General features: G+C 42.5%; 2 protein-coding genes across 2 annotated transcripts in view; both read left to right on the plus strand.

Annotated features, from left to right (window-relative positions):
- Positions 1 to 1,671: 1,671 nt before the first annotated feature.
- LOC139027540 (Krueppel-like factor 15) lies at positions 1,672 to 6,592 on the plus strand. The gene is made up of 2 exons (XM_070442915.1): positions 1,672 to 2,261; positions 4,500 to 6,592. The coding sequence occupies exons 1-2, from the start codon at positions 1,672 to 1,674 to the stop codon at positions 4,666 to 4,668; spliced, it is 759 nt and encodes a 252-aa protein (XP_070299016.1). The 3' UTR covers positions 4,669 to 6,592.
- An 11,086-nt stretch (positions 6,593 to 17,678) lies between these two features.
- LOC111967472 (ETS domain-containing protein Elk-4-like) overlaps positions 17,679 to 18,203 on the plus strand; it is a 32,223-nt gene continuing 31,698 nt past the window's right edge. The window contains exon 1 of the mRNA XM_023992522.2: positions 17,679 to 18,184. The gene's annotated coding sequence lies outside the window, so the exon portion shown is untranslated. The remainder of the gene's footprint in view (positions 18,185 to 18,203) is intronic.

The raw sequence follows: 18,203 nt of genomic DNA on the forward strand, positions 1-18,203 counted from the left end.
CAGAGTCACTAACACTTTCCCTAGGGCGTAACCTGCATGTCGCTATTGCCTTTCTTCTTGCTTCTCCCTCTATCCGCTCTATGGATTTGGTAATAATTCATCTCTGCTCCTCCCTTTCTTCGTTCGCTCTCCTTCCGGGCGTTTGAAGCGAGATACCGGAGCATACACCATTTTGTCCGTCAGGCTCTGGGCTGTAACCGGAAGGTAAAGCTACCCCCTCGCTCCCCCCTCAATGCCCTCTCCCTCTACAAGCCCCAGGGAGACCAGTAACACTGCCCTAAAGAGGTCATTATCAAGAGACCAGCGCTCTGCTGCTTAACGACACCCATTGATACAGTCCAGATACACGAGATAGAGCACAGGAACCACGCTTCTCACTACACCTGCATAGAAAACTGTTGGGATACCGCAGTAAAATTGCGGTTTAAATGCACATGAATGAAACAATATTAAGACCTAGCTGCTATTAGAAGGAACAGCTTATAATGTGGAAATGGTCCATGGAAATGCGAGTAGTGTCAGGTGAGGGATTGTTGTCAGCCCACTTGTCTGTTTGTGTGTCGTGAAATACAGATTTAAAGTGTATCTTTGGATTGTAAAGATTCTTTCTCGCTTGTTATACTAACGTTAATAAATTAGTTCCCAATATTGGTTGTCCAAAAACCAGATACGCAAGTGAAGCGATATTTAGCGCATCGTTTTAGACAAGTTTGGTGGTGGATTGTAGTTCACATGGAGCCTAGCTGTGGCCATACCATCAGCTGGAACCCAAAGTGGGGGCCGGCTGTAAATAGTGTATTACCCCCATTGGTTGTTCTCCCAGAGCTAGTTAATAATAGGCTGAAAGCTAACAATCAACAAATGATTAGGCCCAAAACATCTAATCCTGAAATGGGATCAAGGCCTAAACACATGTGCTAAAATACAAAAGCATAATATCTATCATCAAAATGAAAATAATAAACCTAATGTGGCACTTGATTTAATTAATCGACCATCATATACAATAAAGCAACATCGCGGGATAATTAAACTGGATACATTGTGCACCAATGACATGTCCAGCGTAAACACTTTCCCCACATGGACGCCTATATGTGTTCGGGCGCAAAACAAACATGTGGCAGGACTGATAATAACGTGCGTTATTACACCAAAGTGAATCATGTTATAAGACGAATGATAACTATCCTCGACGTCCGCCAAACAGCTATTATTTTAACAACTTCAACTGCTTTGTAAAGTGCGCGTAATGGGCAGGCGAGGCGCATGCAAAGCACCTGACTGACAACAGCCAGGACACGGACATTCAACGCATTCAGTTCGGGGGTGTAGTAAAACCAAATCAAGCAATACCACGCAAATGGAAGACATATTGTATGAAACTTACCGGTCTATTATGCATGATAAATATAATTAAAACTTTTCGAATATGCACGTCCTCAAGTTTTGTCACTCGTGTATTTTTTGCAGAAGGGATCCGTCCTTGCCAAGTCCCATGTTGGCATCTTTATAGTGCGCCATCACATGACTGCATTGCTGTACCAGAGGCAGGATCCAATTCCGGCTGTCCATTAAAAATACACAATTGATTAGAATTACAGTTGTCAAACATGTTAATGTGATGTATTAATAAAATACTATTGTAGCTGGAGCTGCAGATTGTTTTTTATGTGGAATATCTCAATAGCGTACGCGATTATCAGCAACCATCACTCCTGTGTTCCATGTGGCTGTGCACCCATTTTGTGTAACACCCCCTCAGTGCTCCTGGGAGCACCCCTGGTTTTCCATGTCCAGTCCTTTCCTCTGGCCCAGCCTCACCCCCAGACAGGCTCTCCTCCTGGTGCATCCAGTGGGCTGAGATTGGCCCACCTGGTTCTGGGACTCCACGGAGGGCAGAACGTTACCCTGCTGGCCTCACAGGTGCCCTCCACCTCAGCCACCCTTCTCAACATAGCCAGCACGGACGCTCCAGACCAGAAGTACGTGAAGATTGCCCCTCTACCGATCACTGTGAGGGTTGCCGGGGGGCTTGTTGGGGCAACAGTCATTGGGGGTCACAGTGGAGGGGTTGTGGTCAAAGCTGTGACCCCCCCTAGGGTCAACAGACCCCCTCCTAAAGAGACACTAAGGGTACACAAATGTTCTCACCCGGGCTGTGAGAAGATGTACACCAAGAGCAGCCATCTGAAGGCCCACTTCCGCAGACACACCGGAGAAAAGCCGTACACCTGCAGCTGGCCTGACTGTGTCTGGAGGTGGGTTAAATCATAACAATGCTAGTCAACATGCAGAGAAAACACAGGAACCTTGGCTTTGTTAGATGTAGTTTATTACCATATAGGCTAGCCATTAACATGTGATAGGATACTAAAACGGAGGGAGAAGAAAGAAAAGCCTGTAATGACTGGTTTAAAGTGAAGTGGGTATGATGATGACAGTGACAAACGGATGCTCTATCACGGTTGTTCTTTTTGTTGGGATATTGAAATACAGTATTTCACTGTAATTATTTTGTAAAGCTGAGCATAAAGAAAATATTGTTCTGTCTCTGCAGAGGTAGGGAGTAGAGCTGGTATGAAATGGTAACAATATAGAAGCTCAGCAAATATTAGATATTACAACACACTCATTGTGGCTAACAGTTACAGTTTCCCAATATGTAACTGCAGTGAGCTCTGTAAGGAAAGGATTGGGCTTGGTTATTAAGGTAGTTAGAAGATGTGAAAGGATATGCTTATAATGTTTGTACAGTGCCTTCAGAAGTATCCCAACCCTTTACTTTTTTCCACATTGTGTTACAGCACGAATTTAAAATGGATAAAATTGAGATTCCTTTTTTTCTGGGCTACACATAATGCCCCATAATATCAAAGTGGAATGATGTTTTTAGAATTTTTTACAAATTAATTAAAAATGAAAAGCTGAAATGTCTTGAGTCAATAAGTATTCAACCCCTTTGTAATGGCAAGCCTAAATAAGCCTAACATTTGCATAATACGTTGCATGGATTCACTCTGTGTGCAATAATAGTGTTTAATATGATTTCTGAATGACTACCTCATCTCTGTACCCCACACATCTGTAAGGTCCCTCAGTCGCGCAGKGAATTTCAAACACAGATTCAGTCACAAAGACCAGGGAGTTTTACCAATGCCTCGCAAAGAAGGGTACATATTGGTAGTGTTTTTAAAAAACAGGCATTCAATATCCCTTTGAGCATGGTGAAGTTATTAATTACACTTTGGATGGTGTATCAATACATCCAGTCACTACAAAGATACAGTCGTCCTTCCTAATTCAGTTGCTGGAGTGGAAGAAAACAGCTCAGGGATTTCACCGTGAGGCCAATGGTGACTAAAACAGTTTGAGTTTAATGGCTGTGATAGAAAACTGAGGATGGATTAGCAACGTAGTTACTCCACAACACTAACCTAAATGACAGAGTGAAATTAAGTCAGCCTGTACATAATACAAATATTCCAAAACATTCATCCTGTTTGCAACAAGGCACTAAAGTAATACGGGGAAAAAAGGGGCAAATCAATTAACTTTGTCCTGAATACAAAGTGTTATGTTTGAGATACATCTAACACAACACATCACTGAGTGCCACTCTTCATATTTTTGAAGCATGGTGGTGGCTGCATCATGTTATGGGTATGCTTCTAATCAACAAGGACTGGGTAGTTTTTCAGGATAAAAAAWTTACGTAATGGAGGTAAGCACAGTCAAAATCCTAGAGGAAAACCTGCTTCATTCTACTTTCCACCTGACACTGAGAAAAKAATTCACCTTTAAGCAAGACAATCACCTAAAACACAAGGCCAAATCTACACTGGAGTTGCTTACCAAGAAGACAGTGAATGTTCCTGAGTGGCTGAGTTACAGTTTTGACTTAAATGTACTTGAAAATCTAAGGCAAGAACTGAAAATAGTTATCTAGCAATGATCAACAACCAATTTGACAGCTTGAAGAATTTTGAAAAGAATAATGGGCAAATGTTACACAATCCTGGTGTGGAAAGCTCGTAGAGACTTACCCAGAAAGATTCATAGCTGTAATCGCTGCCAACGGTGCTTCTACAAATTAATGACTCAAGGGTATGAATACTTATGCAAATTAGATTTCTGTATTTCATTTTCAATAAATGTGCASACATTTCTACTTTGTCATTATGGGGTATTATGTGTAGATGGGTGAGAATAAAACATATTTAATCCATTTTGAATTCAGGCTGTAACACAACAAAATGTGGAATAAGTCAAGGGGTATGAATACTCTCTGACAGCACTGTATATTGTAAATACTGTTTTACCCACCATTTAGTGTTCCTATTTCCCTCAGAGCTGGGTCTGAGCACTAATTTGGGGGCAATCAAACAGTGGGAATAACAGGCCTCCTGACACACTTAGCTGGAACCAACTGAGCTAAGTGTTTAGCATAGAAACAATTACAATTCAGAGAAATTATTAAAGCACCTCTRTCTCTGTAGGTTCTCTCGTTCTGATGAGCTGTCTCGTCACCGGCGCTCCCACTCCGGGGTCAAGCCCTACGAGTGCTCTCTGTGTGAGAAGAAGTTTGCCCGCAGTGACCACCTCTCCAAACACACCAAGGTGCACCGCAGCCCCCGGCCTGGCAGAATCGTCAGAACTACCGTCTGACCCAGCCAGCATCTCAACACAGCAAACCCAGCTCAGCCCAATCGTGATCCTGATGCCACCCTTAACCCCGTTGCAGCACTCCGTTGCAGCATAATTCTGGACGGCAGAATTATTAGTACCTGCCTCTAGAATTCAGAGCAGCCTGGTCCCAGCCCAGTCCAACCTCAACCCGACCACAGGCTGACAGACTAATCAGACTCATCCACTCAGCCCTTCTGCGGGAAGGCCCCGTTAGGGAGTCTGAGTCCTCATTAGGACACTGGTGCTACAGGAGCAGACCTGGACCAGAACTTAAGAGTAGGGTTCTGAATCTGATTCAGACCCTGCTGGCCTCTGCCCTCTTTACCCTCTCCTCCCTCCTGCAGCAGAGCAGATGAGGGCTTGTCCTGGTGCTAGACAGTGAACTAACAGGTAACGGCCATCTCAGGGATGTGATTGTTCAGCTTAAAGCGGATTTCAGGCCTTTAGGTTAAATCACATCCCCCTGCCACACACACACCTCGTTACCCTTAGCAGATGACAAGCGTGACAGGCAGCTGCACAAGGTCTAAGTCTCAGAAGATAATGTTGTATATGTCATTAGATTGTGTTTAAAAGACTACACTGTCACACATTCTATTCTACATATTATATTGCTCTGTGAATCTGCTTTAGGAGTTAGACCCTCAAGACAGTTTTAGAGGTAAATGCACTGGCCCAGCTCATTCTAGCCCATAATCTGTGCTATTAGCCCAGTTGAAATTTGAAAGTACTGTGTTGATATGTGAGCTGCCAGATTCTCTCAGAGAACAGGTTTGAGTCTAAATCTCTTACATATCCCCTCCTGCTCCCCATAGTGCCACACCTCTGGCCCAATCACATCCCTCCTTGACCCTAACGGCCAATCCAGTACTGTTATCACCGCTTCCCTGACCTCATGCCTCTTTCCACTCCCTAAAAGACCTTAGGGCTGCAGACTAGTGTCTGCTGGTTTTCACCATGGTGCTTTACTGGTCCATTATGTAATAACTGGTTAGTKAAGAGTCCACTCACACCCACCTGGTTTCCCAGGTTTGCGTCAGATGCTGATTGAAGGCAAGTAACTGAGTGAAAACCAGCAGACACCGCGGCCCACCTGGTCCATGCTCTTAAACCTATAAGCTCTTTTACATTCTTTATGTCTTTGAAATCAATGTTAAACTGACAAAAGAGACTTGGCGAAAGCTGCTTATGTGTATACTGTATGTTTTATACATTGTCTTTTCAATGCAAAGCAATCCGATATGAAGAAGTGCTTAGTCATTTACAGTAGTAAAGGTTAGTATGTTAGGCCAGCAAGCAAAGCTAGTCATTTATAGTGTACAGTACTGTACCTGAAAAGGGCAGCTGATCGTTGTCCAATCTGTATCTGTGAAATATAACATTTACATGTACAGAACATATAGAAGCTCCTATCCAGAGAAACCCTTAGTCAGTACATTAAGCTATCCAGTGGTGTCTGTGCTTGGTGAAACTGTGGAATGTTATTGAGGGGTCCTCAGATCAGCCAGACGGGGGTTAATTTTGAGACCCACTCTTCCATTAATGAGTTATTCCATCACACCCCATCAAGATGAGCCCTCTGTTCTCAAGTGCACTTATGTTAGCAGGTCCAGCAGGAGAGGGTTAAGCATGGAGAAAAGTTATAGGTAGCCCAACGGCTAAGGAATTGGACCTGTTGCTGAAAGGTATCTGGTTCAAATCCTGGGGCGGGCACTGGAAAAATAGGTGTGAATTGATCTGGCAACTGAAGGGCTACTGTTCTTCTACTGTTGGGCCCTGCACTGCAGCTTGATCCTGTGCTAGTCTCAAATCAAATGTTATTTGTCACATACACATGGTTAGCAGATGTTAATGCGAGTGTAGCGAAATGCTTGTGCTTCTAGTTCCGACAATACAGTAATAACCAACGAGTAATCTAACCTAACAATTTCACAACAACTACCTTATACACACAAGTCTCAACTGTGTGTGATGTGTGCTGTAAGACATGGACAATAAAGTTGTTTTCTAAATGCTATGCCAAGGACTGGAGGGCTCTGCTACGAGTATGTAAGCTGTATCTCTGGATTTGAGTGTAAAAGGTGCTTTTTCAACAGGCTACTGCACTTAGGAAACCATATAGAGAAAACAACAGACTTTTCAGGGTAGCAGTTTTGGCCCATATTCCTTGAGAGAAACCAGAGTGGGTACATGCGCTTTAAACCCACTTATATTGTACTCAAATTTGCAATCCATCACTCACATTTGCCATCCATCACAGTGATTCAGAACTTATGATGAGCCAAACTGTTTTTTAAACACATTTTCTTGCGTGTTGAATTTGGATGGGTAAACTCAGAAAGGACCACCACATCAGTATCACTGGCAATCATCATCATTAAATGGTATCTTGCCATTACAGAAACAGTTTGATGTTTTTTAAGATTGTTTGTGTATTTCTTTCTTTGGACATGACTCGTTTGATTAGATCACGACCACATCAACCCACCGAGACAGACGTCTGACCCAGCTGTGTGTCCATGACTGATCTGGTCCCTCTGATTCAGTCCTATTGTAAATATTCCCCTTTCTGCCTTACTTTCAACCTTAGGTCGCTCTCTCCCAGTAACTTTATCTAACTACTGTAATAATTCAGTTCTGCTGAAATACACGTTAAAAAAAAATTGAATACCAGAAATGCTATTTTCTTATGTATGAGAATAAAGGATAAGAAAATGTAAACACGATCCTCGTCATTATTTGAGTCATGGCTTTTTTGTGTGTGTGTGTATTTCAAGAAACAAAATTATCCATGCTTTCATTGGAAGTCATTAAGTCCATCTATTCTTTCATTGGAGTGACATTCAAAGATTGTAAAACTATTGCTTTGTCTCTGCACCAAATAACGGTGTTGATTGTGGCACAGTGGGAGGCTGTTCCTACACGTCTCTGCCTCGGAAGAGAATGGCGTAGGCTTCAGTACTCTGAACCCTGGCATATTTCTAACATTGATTCTGCTGTTACAGAGTGAAGAAATGTGGGTTTACAGTGCTAGAGAGAGAGAGAGAAATTCTCCCAGTGTGCTTCAGAAGCCAGCCTGCCTGTAAGACTGGAATGTCTGGCACTGTGTGGAGCTGAGTCGCTCTGGGACTAAAAAAGTGTCTGGAAGAAGATTGGGCTGCATTTCATCCCCAAAAATTGCATCTCCTCCCCTCTGCCCTTGTTCACTTGACTCTCCCGTTCACAAACCTGAGACGACTGGGTAGGTGTAAGCCTCCATCACTCACCCTAGTTCCCGGGGGTGTTGTTCTCACATATCCAGATCTGTGAAAGGAAGTGAACGAGAGCAGAGGGAAGGAGACATCTTTTTGGAATGAAGTGCAGTCCTGAGATCGCTAGAAGAACTGTGAGGCTGCAAATAAGCTCCATCCATACTGCCCAGGCCCAGGGGTTACTGTCGTTCTAGAATAAACATACATCATTCTTGGCCCTATCGCTGTGGATGCATTCCAATGAGAGCCACAGGTGACATCACACTTCACAGGTTAGTGGTTGAGGTTTAGATTGGGGAGGGAGGGTATCCCAACTGATCCTAGATCTGTACCGAAGGGCTACTTCTACTATGTGCAGGTACAAGGCCCATCTCAGTAAAAAAATACATTACAGTCCATCTCCTTAAACCCTCACAGAATTTGAAAAGGTGAATAATTTGTCCACAATTTTTATATACTCCAACAGTGATTAAATGGTTTGACAAATCTTTAACATTTGTTTACTGTGTTTTCTGTCCAGCGCTTGAACCAGTGTGATGTTAGTAGCATACATTTTCTCTTTAATTGAAAACCTCAGTATACTTTGCAGAACCACATTAAAAAGTACACTAGTCTACTATGGTCTAAATACTGTAGTATTACTATATTTATACTGTATACTATATGTAACGGATGTGAAATGGCTAGCTAGTTAGCGGGTACGCGCTAATAGCGTTTCAATCGGTTACGTCACTTGCTCTGAGATAGGGAAGTAGGGTTTGCCCTTGCTCTGCAAGGACCGCGGCCTTTGTGGAGCGATGGGTAACGATGCTTCGTGGGCGACCGTTGTTGATGTGTGCAGAGGGTCCCTGGTTCGCGCCCGAGGTCGGGGCGAGGGGACGTACTAAAGTTAAAACTGTTACATATAGTATTCACTGTAATGTTTTTGCGGACATGACTGTAGATTACTATATTATCCATCAGGGGTTGTAATTATTTTTCCTATCGTTTCATTATGAACAGAATATATATATGTTTTGTTCCGTTCCACCAGCAAAAGAAAATTCTGAACTGGTGGAAACCAAAATAAATTACAGGTTTATATAGATTGTTTCTGTTCCTATTTAAACCTCTGAAATAGATAGCTTTTTAAACATTTAGTTCAACGTTAAATTAATTCACCAATCAGTGTGGATAGAGCAGCTTGCTATGCAGCGAGTAAGCGATTTAATCTGTATAGTAAAGTCGTTAAGAGTAAATTGCATTTTGCGGTAACAGCATGGTATAATCATAATGAAAGACAAACACACACTGTGCTGCCAGTCACAGTGTAGGGTGTGCAATGCAACTGACATTTTGTGGGTGAGGAGAGAGCAAGAGAGGATGGAGGAAGCTTGCCTTGAAGCGCTGGGCATCTTGTTATGACATGAATTATCTGACTTAGGCTCACAGAATTATACCTACGGAGGAGCGGCTTCTATGGAGGAACTTTGAATATCTTTGAACATTGGACCAGAGCAAACGTTAGTTAGTTAGCTGGCTAGCTAGCTAACAAGCTTGTGTGTGAAAAACAGCAGTAGAATTAAAAACATGTCTTACCTTTTTGTAGTTAATAAATCCAATGTGAAACGTGATAACTATAGTATCTTTAACTAKCATTGAAAAAGTGAATCCATTATTTTAAACATTTCTCCCTAATTTCTGAATCATGCTTGTAAAGTTGTCAGTAGATTATAGCAACCTATGCTTCAGAGGAGTGGGGCAGGTAGCCTACACACAAGCACACCCATTGGCAAAGATTTCCAGCTAGCAGGCAGATGCTGGTTTCTGAGTGACAGAGTCAGGGCTTTGCATAGGAGCTTTGTTAGGATTTTTGTGGCAATGAAAAAAAATGCCCGGAAAGTAAAATAACGTTATTAACCAGTTCCCATGCTTTTATAATAACGGTTCTGTTCCGGAACAGTATAGATAACTTTTGCTTCCGGTTCAGGTTCTATTCCTCAAATAATTTAGTTATTTTATGGTTTTCGGTTCTGTTCCCTGAACCGGTTCCAACCCTTGGTATTCACTGTAGTGTTTTTGCAGACATGACCATAGTATACTGCAGTATTTACTGTTGAGTTTTTGCAAACATGACTAGTATACTACACTGAGTATACAAAACATTAACAGTGTAGTCTGGTAKTTGTGCCATTTTAGCTAACCCTAGTTGGCAGGTGTTACTACAGTTACTACAGTAAATACTACAGTATACTACAGTCATGTCTGCAAAAACACTACAGTGAATACTATACACTGAGTGTACAAAACATTAAAAACACCTACTAATATTGCCCCCAGAACAGCCTCAATTCGTCRGGGCATGGACTCTAGAAGGTGTCAAGCGTTTCACAGGGATGCTGCACCATGTTGACTCCAATGCTTCCCACAGTTGTCAAGTTGGCTGGAAGTCCTTTGGGTGCTGGACCATTCTTGATACACACAGGAAACTGTTGAGTGTAACGGATGTGAAATGGCTAGCTAGTTAGCGGGTACGCGCTAGTAGCGTTTCAATCAGTTACGTCACTTGCTCTGAAACCTACTAGTAGTGTTGCCCCTTGCTCTGCAAGGGCCGCGGCCTTTGTGTAGCGATGGGTAACGATGCTTCGTGGGCGACTGTTGCTGATGTGTGCAGATGGTCCCTGGTTCGCGCCCGGGTCGGGGCGAGGGGACGGTCTAAAGTTATACTGTGACATGAGCATGAAAAACCCAGCAGTGTTGCAGTTCTTGATACAAACCGGTGCGCCTGGCACCTACTACCATACCCCGTTCAAAGGCACTTACATTTTTTGTCTTGCTCATTCACCCTTTTAATGGCACACATACATACACAGTACATGTCTCAATTGTCTCAACGCTCAAAAATCCTTCTTTAACCTGTCTCCTCCCCTTCATCTACACTTATTTGAAGTSGATTTAACAAGTGACATCAATAAGGGATCATAGCTTTAAACTATGTCATGGAAAGAGCAGGTGTTCTTAATGTTTTGTTCACTCAGTGTAAATTTTTTTCTGGGAAAARAATGTGATAACTAAAATATAGTCATTGCATAAGTATTTAGCCTCTGTTTAGGCAAGCTTAAATTAGTTCAGGAGTAAAATTTGGCTTAACAATTCACAGAATATGTTGCATGGACTCTGTGTGAAATAATAGGGGTTGACAGGATTTTTTTWATGACTAACACTTCCTCTGTGCCAGGTCCCTCAGTCAAGTATTGAATTTCAAGCACATATTAAATTACAAAGACCAGGTAGCCTTTTGAAAGCTTCATAAAAGGCCAGTGATTAGTAGATCTGTAACAATATCAAATCAGACATTGAATATCTCTTTAAGCATGGTCAAGTTAATAATTATGCTGTGGGGCCTCCCGAGTGGTGCAGCCGTCTAATGCACTGCATCGCAGTGCTAGAGGCGTCACTACAGACCTGGGTTTGATCCCAGGCTGTATCACAACCGTCCGTGATCGGGAGTCCCGTAGAGCGGTGCACAATTGGCCCAGCGTCGTCCGGGTTAGTGGAGGGTTTGGCCGGGGAGTCTTTACTTGGCTCATCGGGCTCTAGTGACTTCTTGTGATTAGCTTACAATTGTCTCTTTCATCTCCTCTCCCCTGTAACTATTCCCCAGGTTGTTGCTGTAAATGAGAATGTGTTTTCAGTCAACTTACCTGGTAAAATAACGGTAAAATAAAAAAAGTAATTGTAGCAGGACAAGGTCAGCCTGTCGTCAGTTGAATGGTGTTTCCTCTGACACATTGGTGCAGGCGGGTGTTAAGAAGTGCGGTTTGGCGGGTCATGTTTTGGTGAAGTGGAAACATCTAGGAGCAACAACAGTCCAGCAGCAAAGTGGTAGGCCACACAAGCTCACAGAAAGGGACCGCAGAGTGCGGAAGTGCGTAGCGTGTAAAAATTGTCTGTCCTTGGTTGCAACACTCACTACCGAGTTCCAAGTTGTCTCTGGAAGCAATGCCAGCACAAGAACTGTTTGTTGGGAGCTTCATGAAATGGGGTTCCATGACCTAGCAGCCGCACACAAGCCTAAGATCACCAGGCGCAATGCCAAGCGTTTGGCTGGAGTGGTGTAAAGCTCGCTGCCATTGGACTCAGTGGAAACCAGTTCCCTGGAGTGATGAATCACACTTTGCCATCTGGCAGTCCGACGGACGAATCTGGGTTTGGCGGATGCCAGGAGAATGCTACCTGTCCARATGCATAGTGCCAACTGTAAAGTTTGGTAGAGGAGGAATAATGGTCTGGGGCTGTTTTTCATGATTCAGGCCCCTTAGTTCCAGTGAAGAGAAATCTTAACACTACAGCATAAAATTACATTCTAGACGATTCTGTCCTTCCAACTTTGTGGCAACAGTTTGAGGAAGGCCCTTTGCTCAAATGGAAGGCCCTTTGCTCTAGACAATGMCCCTGTGCTCAAAGCGAGGTCCATACAGCGATGGTTTGTCGAGATCGGTGTGGAAGAACTTGACTGGAGGCAGTTATAGCAGCAATGGGCAGACCAACTCCAAATTTGTGTCCATGATTTTGGAATGAGACAAGCAGGTGTCCACATACTTTTGGTTATGTAGTGTATGTTATTTTCAGAGGTAGACTGGCTCTAGCAGCAAAAACAGCCAAATTCTTAATCTAAATGTGAATTGATTCTCAATGGCGATATGGTTCTACAAACATAAAGCCCTTTACTTTCMTATTACTTCAAAATAATTTCAAAAATGCAAAATACACTTACTGTTTTAACAAGCTTTATCACAGTTGCAGCTGACAGTTTCTTTCAGTGACAACACGTTTCTGGTAGCCTTCTTCCGTTACACACAGGTGTTCAGAGTGAAACAGTGTTACTTCCTTTCATCTCCTCGCCCCTACCTGTGCTCGAACCAGGGAACCTCCGCACACATCAACAACTGCCTCCCACGAAGCATCGTTACCTGTCGCTCCACAAAAGCAACTACTTCAAGTCTCAGAGCGAGTGACGTCACCGATTGAAACGCTTTTAGCACGCACCCGGCTAACTATCCAACCATTTCACACCGGTTACAAGAGTGTTAGATAACTAATTAGCACAGGGGGTCACTCTGCCTTCCCTAAACACGTGCTGTAACATGGAGAAATTGGTGTGTGGGAACACTAACACCAATCTTTTAAAGGTGAGTATCAATTGAAAGTTGATTTATTATTGTTTCTCACCTATATGAAAGATAAGGTGCTTCTGCTTCCAAACCGTGGCGGAAGCAATGCGTGTTAATGTTCAGACCGAGCTCCAGAGTGCTTAACAAAACTCCCCCATACAGAAGACTCCTTCGTCTAATGACTCTAATATGTAATGTAATAGAACTGAGAGATATGGTGTGTTAACATTTTAATTCATATTTACATAAATTGCTACAGCGCAATTTAGGCTATTTGATCGGAAACACACATGATGTAAAAATGTCTCATGACATAATAAAGGCACCATAGRTATATTCTTTCTACCATAGGATATATCTGCTACATGTTTTATGTTAGATGACTTTGACGGAGCATTGCTGCAGCTCTGCGTCTCTCCAACAGCACCATGGAGAGGTGCACTGGGCATGGACAAAATACATATTTTGCGCCCCTGCCTTTGGCAAAGTGGGCACTGCTTATCATGGGGCGGCATCAGCGCTCACCTTAATAGCCCATATTCCACTGTGTGAAAGACGTTTTCATTGTTTTGGGGCAGAATTATGTGCGGTGTTGTTGGTCAGTTTAGTTTGGAAAATGCCACCGTCGTCAATCTGCTGCTCTAGGAAGCAGCCTAATCCTGCCTAATGGGGGGACGGCCCCGACTATAGTATATAAATATAGTAATACTACAGAATTTAGGCCATCGTATACTATAGTATTTTGTCGTGTGGGTTAGCTGTACATGTGTAACATGTTTGAACTAGGAACACAATGGAAATAAATTGACAAACATTCTCGACAAATGTCTTAATACATTGTATCCACATTTGTGGTTGTATTGTGTTTTTAAATAGTACAATAAAATSAATCATTCAATCAATGGATACTACAGTGTGGAGTATAGTATTCTACAAAATTGTATAGTAAGTGCTACACAATCGAGGGGGAACCTCAGAGGAAATCCCCGGTTTCGAGCTCAAATCAAAACGGCATTGACAAAGCTAAGCAGCTAGCAGTAAAGCTAGCTAATAGTCCAATGATCTAAAAAGTTCTAAAGTAAGCACTACATGATTGAGGGATACTATACTATAGAATTCTATACTATAGAAGTGTGCAGTATAGTTTTCTACACAGTATACTACAACATTCTAATGTAAGCACTACGTGATCAAGGGATACTACTGTGTGTAGTATAGTATACTTCAAAACTCTATAGTAAGCACTACACGGACGATGGATACTATACTATAGAATTCTCCAGTATACTACACAAGTCTATAGTAGGCCTAAGCACTACACGATCTAGGGGGGTACTACAGTGTGTAGTATAGTATTCTCCAGTATATATTTAAAAAAAGTATATACATTAAGCACTACACAATCGAGGGATACTAAAGTGTGTAGTATAGTATTCTCCAGTGTAGTACAAAATTCTAAAATAAGCACTACATGATCGAGGGATAGTACAGTGTATAGTATACTAGAAAATTCTCAAGTAAGTATTACACTTGATCAAGGGATAGTATAGTGTGTAGTAWAGKWTTCTACAGTATACTACAAAAGCCTACAGTAAGCACTACACGATCGAGGGATACTACAGTGTGGAGTATAGGATTCTACAGTATACTACAGTTTACTAAAGAATTCTACAGTAAGTACTGTAGTATTCTATAGTAAACTAGTATTTTTTTGTTGATCTGGTAAATATCCGTGTGTACAGTCATGCAGCAATTCCAATCTGGCATGACTATTCTATTAATAATTCTTCATCTAGTGCCCTCAATACTGTGAACTGCACAGGTAACACACGCTCGCAGACTTAGCTAAACTAACATAACATTACTAAAGTATTACATTACTTACACCRTTTTGGTATAATATACCTACTAGCCTATATTACTGTGTCTCATACAAGTTCCCTTTACATAAATTATGCTTGTTATGAGCTGACCATATACTTTGTTTGGGGCTAGTTCGTGATAATGAAACATATCCACGACATGGAAGTAGCTGAATTTAAGTTCACCACTGCCACTGAAGCATCTGATCAATAGAGGTATGAGTTAGACACTCCAATAGCACACCCCAGATGCCTCCACGGTACAGAAAAAAACTTTCATTTTCCCGGGGCAGCATACAATCTCTGGACAGTAGACACRGAGTACATTGGGTACATTCTTTCCCCATTTGAAAACCTGATGATCAWTAAAATCAATATTTGGTGCCAGGCTGCCACACTATGGTCAGATGGGGTATTTGTTGAGCAGGTTGTCTTGAGTTTAGTTTGACCTCTGACCTTTTAGTACTGCGCTGAACATTGTACTGTCAAAAGCATATGTAAGCATAAATACATTTTACATGTCGGATTCACTTATAATGCAGTGAAAGGAAGGATATCAAACAGAAAAGAGCCTATTATAACMTATTATTTTATAACAGAATATGTGGCGCCTACCTGGATTCGTGTTTCAGGATAACGGGGACACCTGAAAGGCGGAAATAAAAAAGCTTATGCTTTTGTACGGATGTGAAATGGCTAGCTATGTTAGCGGGTACGCGCTAGTAGCGTTTTCAATCAGTTACGTCACTTGCTCTGAAACCTATTAGTAGTGTTGCCCCTTGCTCTGCAAGGGCCGTGCCTTTGTGGAGCGAATGGGTAACGATGCTTCGTGGGCGACCGTTGTTGATGTGTGCAGAGGGTCCCTGGTTCGCGCCCGTGTCGAGGCGAGGGGACGGTCTAAAGTTATATTGATGTGTTGACCCGGATCACTGGTTGTGCTGCGGAAAAGGAGGAGGTTGAAAGGGGGGTGATGTAACGGATGTGAAATGGCTAGCTAGTTATGCGGGTACGCGCTAGTAGCGTTTCAATCAGTTACGTCACTTGCTCTGAAACCTATTTATAGTGTTGCCCTTGCTCTGCAAGGGGCCGCGGCTTTTTGTGGAGTGATGGGTAACGACGCTTCGTGCGTGACTGTTGTCGATGTGTGCAGAGGGTCCCTGGTTCGCGCCCGTGTCGGGCGAGGGGACGGTACTAAAGTTATACTGTTACACTTATCTTCATAAACCAAGTGAGAAAGTGGTAATTACCAGTTGTTAAGTTGTAAATACGAGTTGGGTGCATTCACGTTTTGAACTGGGAAATACCATCAAACGGAGGTATTGATATGTGATTGTTTGGCAATTTTTTTGTCCATAAAAGAATATCCAGAGCTGCTTTCACTTTCTAAATCAAAAGGAATATATTTTGTATCAACAATTTGTATTTTACCCAGTCGTATGCTGGTATTTACGAAATTACACATTTTGTTGTGAATGCATAATTATTAAATAAATGACATAACACAAATTTAAAACTAGAAAAAAACATAAAAAACGAATAGCCTTCAGCGCTTATTTGGGCACACCCGGTTGCCACAAGGGAAGTGAGTTTGGATCTGTAGTCTCGTTCGTAGCTTTCTCTGAAGACAACCAGATAGTTAGCTAGATATGGAGATAATCTGAAGAAATCAAATGCATGGAACCATAACTAGCTAGCTAGAAAATGTAAAGTTTTTTCTGGAAGAGGTGCGATGACACAAAAGCGTAAGAATGGAGCTAAGTTCAGACCTTGGTCTGCTGAGTACACACTTTTGACTCTTGAGTATGTACTTTTGTCTCCTGAATACAAACCATTTAAACTTACCTTTAGTTCTTCATGCTCTCTTGAGAACTTTGAGGATCTCAAAATGGAGTTGGTCGGCAGTGGTGAGCGCTCTGAGGTTGAGCCAGACCAGGATGAAGTGGGCCTACCTGTGGCGACAGGTGTGGTAGAGACTTCCAATATTTGCCCTGTGAATCCTACCGGAGAAGATTTTGGACCAGTGGAAGTGATTTTTTTTGGAAAGAGTGGATTCCTGCTTTTTGGCCAACGCATATGTTGCGTCAAGCKGGGTAAAGGACAAACTGGGAATGGTTAAATCTGTAAAAGTTTTAAGAATTGGAATTGTTTAGATTATTTTGTGCATCCTCGCCCAGAGGAAGCGAGCACTTCACGTCACTTGGCTCGGGGCTCAACTTGTGGCATGCTTTTCTCACTGGAACAGGGTGCCGTTCAACGGGGTGATCAGTAGTGTAGAGGTAGATCAAATGAAGAAGACTATTTCTGGTGTTTGTGACACCTGCAGTTTGGTGAGATGTAAGACCCAGTGGCAATTGCGAGACTGAGAATACCCTGTCTGTCTTGTTGAGCTCGGGGATCAAACTGTGGCATGCTTGCTCACTGGAACAGGGCGCTGTTCAACGGGGTGATCAGTGGGGTAGTGTAGAGGTAGATCAAATGAAAAATAATATTCCTGTTTGTGACATCTGTAGTTTGGTGAGAACCTTGAGGATCTAGGAAATGCTTGTAAGGGTTAGATGGTGCAGGGTTAGATGGAGGTGCAATTCAAAGATTTTCCCATTCCCTTTTTTGAGGGGGACCAAAACGTGCAATCCGCACTCCGACCTGCGAATGCAACAATAAGCAACACAGCATTTGGTCTCCCGGAAATTCACACAAAGAAGAAGAAGAAGCTGTTGCCGCAATATTTCTCACCATGCCTCCCACGCGCGAATGCTTCTCGCGACGAGCATAGCAGAGGCATGACAACAACAGTCAAGTCTTTGCAAACTTGCCTGTTACAATGTAACTTGTGAAATTAGATTATAATGTAACATGTAACGTGTTTTTCGGTCAACAGCGAAAGTGAAGGAAGCAWCGTTGAAAACATTTTTGTCGAGACAAATGTAGCTGAAAGTAAAAGTGGTTGGCGCGACGACACTTCAAAACCACGGCGGGGACAGATAACAACCCGCATATGGAACGCAAACAAGGGGAAGTGATCTCAGCATGCGTTTAATTCCCTGTTCTTAAAGATTAGCACACATTTTCCCCTTCCAAAAATGTATATGGCAATTTTATAGTTTTCACTTAAAGGGCGTAACTAGATAGCCATTTGCTACTCAGCTAGCAAGCTCATTTTCTGTCATGTTTTGGGAGTTGTATCGACACTTCTGGGTGGCTCAAATTTTCAACGAGCTCGACTAGCAAGGTAAGCTACTGTAGTTAAC

The sequence above is a fragment of the Salvelinus sp. IW2-2015 genome, linkage group LG1, assembly GCF_002910315.2.
Source record: "Salvelinus sp. IW2-2015 linkage group LG1, ASM291031v2, whole genome shotgun sequence".
NCBI lineage: Eukaryota > Metazoa > Chordata > Actinopteri > Salmoniformes > Salmonidae > Salvelinus > Salvelinus sp. IW2-2015.